Genomic DNA, 11,743 nt, shown 5'->3' with positions numbered 1-11,743 from the left:
TGTTGAATCTGACAATTCATCATGATGGTTGTACAGTCGTCTCAAATAAAACTGTGAAGGACCTCGGCGTTACTCTGGACCCTGATCTCTCTTTTGACGAACATATCAAGACTGTTTCAAGGACAGCTTTTTTCCATCTACGTAACATTGCAAAAATCAGAAACTTTCTGTCCAAAAATGATGCAGAAAAATTAATCCATGCTTTTGTTACTTCTAGGTTAGACTACTGCAATGCTCTACTTTCTGCCTACCCGGATAAAGCACTAAATAAACTTCAGTTAGTGCTAAAAACAGCTGCTAGAATCCTGACTAGAACCAAAAAATGTGATCATATTACTCCAGTGCTAGCCTCCCTACACTGGCTTCCTGTTAAGGCAAGGGCTGATTTCAAGGTTGTACTGCTAACCAACAAAGCATTACATGGGCTTGCTCCTACCTATCTTTCTGATTTGGTCCTGCCGTATATACCTACACGTACGCTATGGTCACAAGACGTGTGACCTACCTGGCATGATGACTCCTTGCTGTCCCCAGTCAACCTGGCCGTGCTGCTGCTCCAGTTTCAACTGTTCTGCCTGCGGCTATGGAACCCTGACCTGTTCACCGGACGTGCTACCTGTCCCTGACCTGCTGTTTTCAACTCTCTAGAGACAGCAGGAGTGGTAGAGATACTCTTAATGATCGGCTATGAAAAGCCAACTGACATTTACTCCTGAGGTGTTGACTTGTTGCACCCTCGACAACTACTGTGATTATTATTATTTGACCCTGCTGGTCATTTATGAACATTTGAACATCTTGGCCATGTTCTGTTATAATCTCCACCCGGCACAGCCAGAAGAGGACTGGCCACCCCTCATAGCCTGGTTCCTCTCTAGGTTTCTTCCTAGGTTTTGGCCTTTCTAGGGAGTTCTTCCTAGCCACCGTGCTTCTACACCTGCATTGCTTGCTGTTTGGGGTTTTAGGCTGGGTTTCTGTACAGCACTTTGAGATATCAGCTGATGTACGAAGGGCTATATGAATACATTTGATTTGATTTGAAGGGGTGGTTGATAGAGAGAGAGGGACAGACAGACAGACAGACAGGTGGAGTGACAGATTGAGGTGAAGGGGTGGCTATAGGAGGACCATTCTGTCCACTGCTAAGCTAAGAGGCTTTAAGACAGTGGCTCAGACTCCAGTCCTCAAGGACCACAGTGTTTGCTGAGTTTTGTTACAATCTTGCATTTAATGTCACTGAGGTACAGGAACTACACACACACACACACACAAACACACACACTCAGTCTGACCACTGAAGATGATTGGCTGGAGTCTGCAGGTGTGTAGCAGCTGATCAGGCACTGTGACAGACGGCCCGGGAGGAGAGGGGGAGTTGGAGGACCCCTGGGACAGACTCACTGGAGGGGCATTGTCTGTGGACACAGGAACACAGTACGTAGCAAAAAAGAAGAGAGACACTGATACAGTGGTAACTACACCCTGTAGGAGACTGATACAGTGGTAACTACACCCTGTAGAAGACTGATACAATGGTAACTACACCCTGTAGAAGACTGATACAGTGGTAACTACACCCTGTAGAAGACTGATACAGTGGTAACTACACCCTGTAGAAGACTGATACAGTGGTAACTACACCCTGTAGAAGACTGATACAATGGTAACTACACCCTGTAGAAGACTGATACAATGGTAACTACACCCTGTAGGAGACTGATACAGTGGTAACTACACCCTGTAGAAGACTGATACAGTGGTAACTACACCCTGTAGGAGACTGATACAATGGTAACTACACCCTGTAGAAGACTGATACAGTGGTAACTACACCCTGTAGAAGACTGATACAGTGGTAACTACACCCTGTAGAAGACTGATACAATGGTAACTACACCCTGTAGAAGACTGATACAGTGGTAACTACACCCTGTAGAAGACTGATACAATGGTAACTACACCCTGTAGAAGACTGATACAGTGGTAACTACACCCTGTAGAAGACTGATACAGTGGTAACTACACCCTGTAGAAGACTGATACAGTGGTAACTACACCCTGTAGAAGACTGATACAGTGGTAACTACACCCTGTAGAAGACTGATACAATGGTAACTACACCCTGTAGAAGACTGATACAATGGTAACTACACCCTGTAGGAGACTGATACAGTGGTAACTAAACCCTGTAGAAGACTGATACAATGGTAACTACACCCTGTAGGAGACTGATACAGTGGTAACTACACCCTGTAGAAGACTGATACAGTGGTAACTACACCCTGTAGAAGACTGATACAGTGGTAACTACACCCTGTAGAAGACTGATACAGTGGTAACTACACCCTGTAGAAGACTGATACAGTGGTAACTACACCCTGTAGAAGACTGATACAATGGTAACTACACCCTGTAGAAGACTGATACAATGGTAACTACACCCTGTAGGAGACTGATACAGTGGTAACTAAACCCTGTAGAAGACTGATACAATGGTAACTACACCCTGTAGGAGACTGATACAGTGGTAACTACACCCTGTAGAAGACTGATACAGTGGTAACTACACCCTGTAGAAGACTGATACAATGGTAACTACACCCTGTAGAAGACTGATACAGTGGTAACTACACCCTGTAGAAGACTGATACAATGGTAACTACACCCTGTAGGAGACTGATACAGTGGTAACTAAACCCTGTAGAAGACTGATACAATGGTAACTACACCCTGTAGGAGACTGATACAGTGGTAACTAAACCCTGAAGAAGACTGATACAGTGGTAACTACACCCTGTAGAAGACTGATACAGTGGTAACTACACCCTGTAGAAGACTGATACAGTGGTAACTACACCCTGTAGAAGACTGATTCAGTGGTAACTACACCCTGTAGAAGACTGATACAGTGGTAACTACACCCTGTAGAAGACTGATACAGTGGTAACTACACCCTGTAGAAGACTAATACAGTGGTAACTACACCCTGTAGAAGACTGAAACAGTGGTAACTACACCATGTAGAAGACACACACGTACGCACACACACACACACACACACACACACACACACACACACACACACACACACACACACACAAGCTCTCTCTCTCCCTCTCTCTCTCTCTGAGCTCTCCTACCTGGTTTGGTCCAATTGGTGAGTGATGAGGAAGAGGAGGAGGAAGATAGGGGGGTCTTCACAGCAGACTCAGCCCCAGCAGAAGACTCAGGAGACCAGCCTTTGTGTCTCTTTTTAGGCGGTCCCGTATTGAGTGTACCTGACAGGACAAGCAACACATTATTATGTATGTATTGGGCGTGGGGGATGTTTCAGAAAGCACAGAATGATGTCCTCTTGAAGAACAGCTGACATTCATTCATTATATCATACGGCACCCTAAATTCTGTTTCACTTTGTGTCTTTGTTTCTTTGTTCATTCATTTATACTACTTTTATCCAACAGATCAGCCAACCAGTCAACCAACCAACCAGCCAGCCAGCCAGTCAACCAGCTAGCCAGTCTACCAGCCAGCTAGCCAGTCAGTCAACCAGCCAGCCAGCCAGCCAATCAATCAACCAGCCAGTCAACCAGGCAGTCAACCAGCCAGGCAGCCAGCCAGCCAATCAGTCAACCAGCCAGTCAACCAGCCAGCCAGCCAATCAGTCAACCAGCCAGCCAGCCAGCCAATCAGTCAACCAGCCAGTCAACCAGCCAGCCAGCCAATCAGTCAACCAGCCAGTCAGCCAGCCAGCCAGCCAGCCACTGCAGTATAACTGTAGCTCAGTATTGATCATAAAGATAGCATGGTCTTTGTTATACATTAACCAGCTCCTCCTCTTCCCCTCTATACATGCTGTCTTCCCTCACCACTCTGCCTGCTCTCTTCTTATGCAGCAACAGAGACAAAGACCAAAGGGCCCACGTGTTGAAACACCCCTATCAAAACCCAGAGTGGCAGGAAGGAAACCTTCAACTTTACAACTAAGACTGAGAATGAGACGGCCGGAAAGAGAGAGAGACGGAAAGAGAGAGGGGGAAAGAGAGAAAGAGGGAAAGAGAGAGTGAGGGAAAGAGAGAGTGAGGGAAAGAGAGAGAGGGAAAGAGAGAAAGGGAAGAGAGAAAGGGGGAAAGAAAGAGGGAAAGAGAGAAAGAGAGAAAGGGAAGAGAGAAAGGGGGAAAGAAAGAGGGAAAGAGAAAGAGAGAAATTATTTTGAAACTTTTGTCATTGTAATATTTACTGTTAATTTCTGATTGTTTATTTCACTTTTGTTTATTATCTACTTCACTTGCTTTGGCAATGTAAACATGTTTCCCATGCCAATAAAGCCCTTTGAATTGAATTGAATTGAAAGATAATTACTTTTTACTGCCCTGCTTTTATTGAGCTCAGAGATAGAGGAAGGAAGAGGCAGAGAAAAGAGAGAGGTAGACTTTTAGTGGGGAAGTGTTGCTGAATGAAAGAGGGTCGTAACAATATGGGCCCACGCACACAATACAGCCGTCTCCTACTGGGTACTTTAGACTGATAAAACACAGAAGCTCTCCCTTTCAGGGGGAGGTGGGAAGATGAGAGAAAGGGGAGGGGAGGCTACAATGATAACACACACATTTAAAGGCATGCCTCCTACCCCATAGAGATTCTAGAATGAATATGTAATTCTATGTTGTACGCCTTCATAAGAAACATAAACAAACATGCATACTAGTATAGAAACACATGCACGACACGTCTGCACGCACGCACACACACACACACACACGCACGCACACACACACACACACACACACACACACACACACACACACACACACACACACACACACACACACACACACACACACACACACACACACACACACACACACACACACACACACACACACACACACACGGGTTACATATAACTGTGGGTCTCCCAGGTCCTTTCGACAGTATGGGAGTCTGGGGCAGAGGATTCTGGGATAGGGGGATGTGGCTCCCGTTGCGGGGAGGGGGGGCAATGGGTTCTAAAGGGAAACTGGCTAGAGGAGTGAAAAACAACAACAATGGTAATCTAGCAGACACTTACATAGTGTGTGTGTGGAGGGGGGATTTATGTGAGTGTGTGCACGGTATGTGTGTGTGTGGGTATGTCTGTGAGTATGTGTGTGTATTTGTGTGTGTGTGTACCTGTGTAGTTCCCGGGTGTGTGTGCAGGGTGAGCGGTGACTGCTGGGTTGGGGAAGTGATCGTCTGAGGTTACATGCCCGTCAGAGGCGTTGGGCACTGTCTGTCTCCCTCTGCTCTCTGAAAAGACAGAATCGACAGTATACAATACAATCGACAATACAGTAACACACAATACTAATTTGAGAGAACTAATGTTTTTTTTCTTCCAATAAGAGCACTAGAGTCACTCCAGTGATTATGATAATGTAAATGGTACTAACGTGTTAATGTAAGCTCTACTCTAGTTACTGTACTGTAGCTCTGAAACTCATTCCAAACCCCCTTCCTGTTCAGTCAGGGAGCATAAGACTGCCCAGCATGTAGCTGGACTAACTGTCTCTGTCCTGTGAAACATCACAGGCTTAATCAGTAACACAGTAAGTCTAGCCACAGGCTCTGACTCCTATTTACCCTCTGACTCCTGTCCTAAACCCTGACCCCAGACCTCTGCCCTCCACACCTGTAAAGACAGGTAGGGTCACAGACCCCCCCCCCCCCCCCATCCTAAATACACCTCCCCCAGACAAGCCCTGTCTACAAAATTACAGCATAGAAACACAGGAGAGCGTTAACCACTGATATAAACTATCTCTCTCTCTCTCTCTCTTTCTAATCTCTCTCTCTCTCTCGAATCTCTCTCTCTCTCTCTCTAATCTCTCTCTCTCTCTCTAATCTCTCTCTCTCTATCTCTCTAATCTCTCTCTATTAACTCTCTCTCTCTAATCTCTCTCTCTAATCTCTCTCTCTCTCTCTAATCTCTCTCTCTCTCCAATCTCTCTCTCTAATCTCTCTCTCTCTCTCCAATCTCTATAATCGCTCTCTGTCTCTCTCTCTCTCTGTGTCTCTCCCTCTCTAATCTCTCTCTCTCTCTCTAATCTCTCTCTCTCTAATCTCTCTCTCTCTAATCTCTCTCTCTCTAATCTCTCTCTCTCTCTAATCTCTCTCTATTAACTCTCTCTCTCTAATCTCTCTCTCTCTCTCCAATCTCTCTCTCTAATCTCTCTCTCCAATCTCTCTCTCTAATCTCTCTCTCTCTCTCTCTCTCTAATCTCTCTCTGTCTCTCGCTCTCTAATCTCTCTCTCTCTCTCTAATCTCTCTCTGTCTCTCGCTCTCTAATCTCTCTCTCTCTCTAATCTCTCTCTTTCTCTAATCTCTCTCTATTAACTCTCTCTCTCTCTAATCCCTCTCTCTAATCTCTCTCTCTCTCTCCAATCTCTCTCTCTAATCTCTCTCTCCAATCTCTCTCTCTAATCTCTCTCTCTCTCTCTCTCTAATCTCTCTAATCTCTCTCTGTCTCTCGCTCCCTAATCTCTCTCTCTCTCTCTCTAATCTCTCTATCTCTCTAATATATCTCTCTCTCTAATCTCTCTCTCTCTCTAATATATCTCTCTCTCTAATCTCTCTCTCTCTCTAATCTCTCTCTGTCTCTCACTCTCTAATCTCTCTCTCTCTCTCTCTAATCTCTCTCTCTCTCTAATATATCTCTCTCTCCAATCTCTCTCTCTAATCTCTCGCTCTCTCTAATCTCTCTCATCTCTCTCTGTCTCTCGCTCTCTAATCTCTCTCTCTCTCTCTCTCTCTAATCTCTCTCTCTCTCTAATATATCTCTCTCTCTAATCTCTCTCTCTCTTTAATCTCTCTCTCTCGCTCTCTCTCTCGCTCTCTCTCAATTCAAGGGGCGTTATTGGCATGGGAAACATATGTTTACATTGCCAAAGCAAGTGAAATAGATAATAAACAATAGTGAAATAAACAATAAAATGAACAGTAAACATTACACTCACAGAAGTTCCAAAATAATAAAGATATTTCAAATGTCCTATTATGTCTATATACAGTGTTGTAACGATGTGCAAGTAGTTAAAGAAAATAAATAATCATAAATATGGGATGTATTTACAATGGTGTTTGTTCTTCACTTCAAGGTTGCCCTTTTCAAATGATTTGTGGGTCTGTGTAATCTGAAGGGAACATGTGTCTCTAATATGGCCATAGATTTGGTAGGAGGTTAGGAAGTGAAGCTCAGTTTCCACCTCATTTTGTGGGCAGTGTGCACATAGCCTGTCTTCCCTTGATAGCCAGGTCTACCTATGGCAGCCTTTCTCAATAGCAAGGCTATGCTCACTGAGTCTGTACATAGTCAAACGTTCCCCTTACGTTTGGGTCAGTCACAGTGGTCAGGTATTCTGCCACTGTGTACTCTCTGTTTAGGGCCAAATAGCATTCTAGTTTGCTCAGTTTTTTTGTTAATTCTTTCCAATGTGTCAAGTAATTATCTTTTGGTTTTCTCATGTTTTGGTTGGGTCTAATTGTGTTGCTGTCCTGGGGCTTATGTTTGTGAACAGAGCCCCAGGACCAGCTTGCTTAGGGGGCTCTTCTCCAGGTTAATTTCTCTGTAGGTGATGACTTTGTTATGGAAGGTTTGGGAATCGCTTCCAATTAGGTGTTTGTAAAATGTAATGGCTATTTTCTGGATTTTGATAATTAGCAGGTATCAGTTTAAATCTACTATGCATGCATAATTTGCTGTTTTACGTTGTACACAGAGGATATTTTTGCAGAATTCTGCATGCAAAGTCTCAATTATTTTTGTCAAACTAAGATTTACTCTCAGGGCCCAGGTCTGGGCCGGGTGCTGCAGACTGTTCTTGTGCTCTTTCCAATTCATTAATACATATGCTGAAGAGGGTGGGGTTTAAGATGCATCCCTGTCTCACCCCACGGCCCTGTGGAAAGAAATGTGTGTTTTCTGCCATTTTTAATCACATACTTGTTGTTTATGTACATGGATTTTATAATGTTGTATGTTTTTCCCCCAACACCCCTTTCCATCAATTTGTATAGCAGACCCTTGAGCCAAATTGAGTCAAAATCTTATTTAGAAATCCACAAAGCATAAGAAGACTTTGCCTTTATTTTGGTTTGTTTACTTGTGCAATTAGCGTGTGCAGGGTGAATACGTACAGTCCTTTGGTAAAAAGCCTATTTGAAATTTGCTCAGCTCCTAAGTGGCGCAGTGGTCTAGGGCACTGCATCTCAGTGCTAGAGGCGTCACTACAGGCCCTGGTTTGATTCCAGGCTGTATTACAACCGGATGGGATTTGGAGTCCCATAGGGCGGTGCACAATTGGCCCAGCGTTGTCTGGGTTAGGTTAGGGTTTGGCAGGGATAGGCCATCATTGTAAAAAACAATTTGTTCTTAACTGACTTGTCTAGTTAAATAAAGGTTGAAAAAATGAAGTATATTGTTTTCACTGAGGAAATGTACGAGTCTACAGTTAATGCAGAGGATCCCCCTGCCGTCTTACCGAGGCCCTTCCAGCAGATAGCAGCCCCTCTGACCAGCTGTCCCTGGTTGTTCCTGTACAGATGGTACTTTAAGTGCTTCTGTTTCTTGGGCTGGGTGCTCAGCTTCAGGTTGATGTGGTTGGAGAATTCTGTGAAGTAGCGAAAACCCTTCTCTCCACAGCCTATACAGTTCCCCGAGAACCCTGAGGATGACCACACAAACACTGGGTCAGTGTGTGTGTGTATCATGTGGTGACTCAGTGGAGTAACAGTAACCCTTTTCTCCCGTAGCAAGAGAAAGAGTGTGTGAGTGATGATTTTTCCATGGTTACAGCTGGGCTGTGGGTTGGTGTTCCGGGTGTGTGTGTTTGTGTGTGTGTATGTGTGTGTGTGTATGTGTGTAGCAGAGCCCAGGTGGAGGGACTAATAATGTGTGTCTGTGTGTGTGTGTGTATGTGTGTAGCAGAGCCCAGGTAGAGGGACTAATAATGTGTGTGTGTATGTGTGTAGCAGAGCCCAGGTAGAGGGACTAATAATGTGTGTGAGTATGTGTGTAGCAGAGCCCAGGTCGAGGGACTAATAATGTGTGTGTATGTGTGTAGCAGAGCCCAGGTAGAGCGACTAATAATGTGTGTGTGTGTGTATGTGTGTAGCAGAGCCCAGGTAGAGGGACTAATAATGTGTGTGTGACTGCAGTCAGCTACCCTGACCCTGTTCTCTATAGACTCTCTCTCTCTTTCTCTGTCATTCTCTCTTTCTTACTTTCAATCCATCACTCAGTCCCATTCCATTTCCAGCCCCCACTCTCCCTCTCTAATTGTAGCTGCTGCTAACCCCACTCTCCCTCTCTAATTGTAGCTGCTGCCAACCCCACTCTCCCTCTCTCATTGTAGCTGCTGCCAACCCCACTCTCCCTCTCTCATTGTAGCTGCTGCCAACCCCACTCTCCCTATCTCATTGTAGCTGCTCGTAACCCCACTCTCCCTATCTCATTGTAGCTGCTGTCAACCCTACTCTCCCTCTCTCATGGTGGCTGCTGCCAAGCCCACTCTCCCTCTCCAATTGTAGCTGCTGCTAACCCCACTCTCCCTCTCCAATTGTAGCTGCTGCTAACCCCATTCTCCCTATCTCATTGTAGCTGCTGTCAACCCCTCTCCCGCTCTCATTGTAGCTGCTGCTAACCCCACTCTCCCTCTCTCATTGTAGCTGCTGCCAACCCCACTCTCCCTCTCTCATTGTAGCTGCTGCCAACCCCACTCTCCCTCTCATTGTAGCTGCTGCTAACCCCACTCTCCCTCTCTCATTGTAGCTGCTGCCAACCCCACTCTCCCTCTCTAATTGTAGCTGCTGCTAACCCCACTCTCCCTCTCTCATTGTAGCTGCTGCCAACCCCACTCTCCCTCTCATTGTAGCTGCTGCTAACCCCACTCTCCCTCTGTCCATCCATCTAACTGCAAACCTCACTCCACCGCCACTCTTTCTCAATCTCTTCAATCTCTTTCTCCCTGTCTATCCTCTCACCTTTAACCTTTCTTTTCCTTTCCGCTGGACCAGGGGTTGCCTAGCCCTGCTACAGACTGGGCTTTATATATGTGTGTGTGTGTGTCTCACCCAGCAGTGCGTTGCATCCCCGTTCATCGGGCAGGAACCTGTGGTCGACTGCACACACCAGCAGGGTGTCTGGTGCGCCTGCAGACAAGGCCCCTACCAGCTGGAATCCTGGGGGCACGTCTTGAGGCTCTGACACCAGGGAGGATAGACGCAGGTCTCTACCCGCCTGGCAGAATCCTGAGAAGGACACACACACACACGCATAGGTAGGCACACACACACGCATGCACACACAAACTGTTAAACAGTGTTACCCTGACCTGTAACCAGACAGACAGAGATCTCTTTCCTCCAGACAGTACGCAGGCCAGGCAGCGTAAGACAGTGGGGGGGGGTGGAGCTGAGGGAACCGTGTGTTCGTACCCTCCGTCGTGCAGCATCCCTCTGGCGTGGGCTTCATCTTGTACGGGACGGGAGGGCTGTTGGACTCTGAGCCATCTTCCTCCTCCTCATCCTCATTCTCTACCCGGCCTAATGACACACACATGCTCATTACAGAGTGTTATAACACACTCACACACAAGTGCGCACACCAGGGGAGGCTGCTAATAATTGCTGGAACAGAGCAAATGGAATGGCATAAAACCATTTGTTTGATGTATTTGATACCATTCCACCTATTCTGCTCCAGTCATTACCACAAGCTCGTCCTAGACAATTATGGTCCCAACAACCTCCTGTGGCACACATATACAGAAACACACACACACACACACACACACACACACACACACACACACACACACACACACACACACACACACACACACACACACACACACACACACACACACACACACACACACACACACACACACACACACACACACACACACACCGTTGTGCAGGGTTGGCTGCTTTGCCTCCAGGTAGAGCTGTGAGAAGACAGGCCGTGGCACCACAGTGTTGGAGCGGAGAGAAGCCTCGATGGAGTTATGAAGCACCTCCTCAAAACGTGTGGTCCTCAACTGGCCTGCATACGAGTTCCCCATCGCACACCTACACACACAGGATTAAACACACACCAGTTCAACATGACCTTGTTCATTACTGCTAACAGCTTAACATAACCTCTCCTACACACACGCACACGATCACACTCATCCAGAGTCATCTCTCTCTCAATAATACATACAGTGCCTTGCGAAAGTATACAGCCCCCTTGAACTTTGCGACCTTTTGCCACATTTCAGGCTTCAAACATAAAGATATAAAACTGTATTTTTTTGTGAAGAATCAACAACAAGTGGGACACAATCATGAAGTGGAACGACATTTATTGGATATTTCAAACTTTTTTAACAAATCAAAAACTGAAAAATTGGGCGTGCAAAATTATTCAGCCCCTTTACTTTCAGTGCAGCAAACTCTCTCCAGAAGTTCAGTGAGGATCTCTGAATGATCCAATGTTGACCTAAATGACTAATGATGATAAATACAATCCACCTGTGTGTAATCAAGTCTCCGTATAAATGCACCTGCACTGTGATAGTCTCAGAGGTCCGTTAAAAGCGCAGAGAGCATCATGAAGAACAAGGAACACACCAGGCAGGTCCGAGATACTGTTGTGAAGAAGTTTAAAGCCAGATTTGGATACAAAAATATTTCCCAAGCTTTAAACATCCCAAGGAG

General features: G+C 45.8%; 1 protein-coding gene across 1 annotated transcript in view; it reads right to left on the bottom strand.

Moving 5' to 3' along the window:
• Positions 1–11,150, bottom strand: part of LOC110498383 (protein GREB1) — a 40,392-nt gene extending 29,242 nt beyond the window's left edge. The window contains exons 1-8 of the mRNA XM_090209631.1: positions 10,950–11,150; positions 10,475–10,582; positions 10,112–10,288; positions 8,521–8,703; positions 5,173–5,289; positions 4,902–5,024; positions 3,141–3,278; positions 1,293–1,415 (exon numbers count right to left, since the gene is read on the bottom strand). Coding sequence (XP_090065757.1) covers positions 1,293–1,415; positions 3,141–3,278; positions 4,902–5,024; positions 5,173–5,289; positions 8,521–8,703; positions 10,112–10,288; positions 10,475–10,582; positions 10,950–11,103 — 1,123 coding nt within the window. The 5' untranslated portion in view covers positions 11,104–11,150. The remainder of the gene's footprint in view (positions 1–1,292; positions 1,416–3,140; positions 3,279–4,901; positions 5,025–5,172; positions 5,290–8,520; positions 8,704–10,111; positions 10,289–10,474; positions 10,583–10,949) is intronic.
• Between the last annotated feature and the right edge of the window lie 593 nt (positions 11,151–11,743).

The sequence above is a fragment of the Oncorhynchus mykiss genome, chromosome 19 (assembly GCF_057628025.1).
Source record: "Oncorhynchus mykiss isolate SJ-2025 chromosome 19, ASM5762802v1, whole genome shotgun sequence".
Taxonomy (NCBI): Eukaryota; Metazoa; Chordata; class Actinopteri; order Salmoniformes; family Salmonidae; genus Oncorhynchus; species Oncorhynchus mykiss.
The sequence above is the reverse complement of the archived record's forward strand: the minus strand, read 5'-3'. Positions and strand labels throughout refer to the sequence as shown.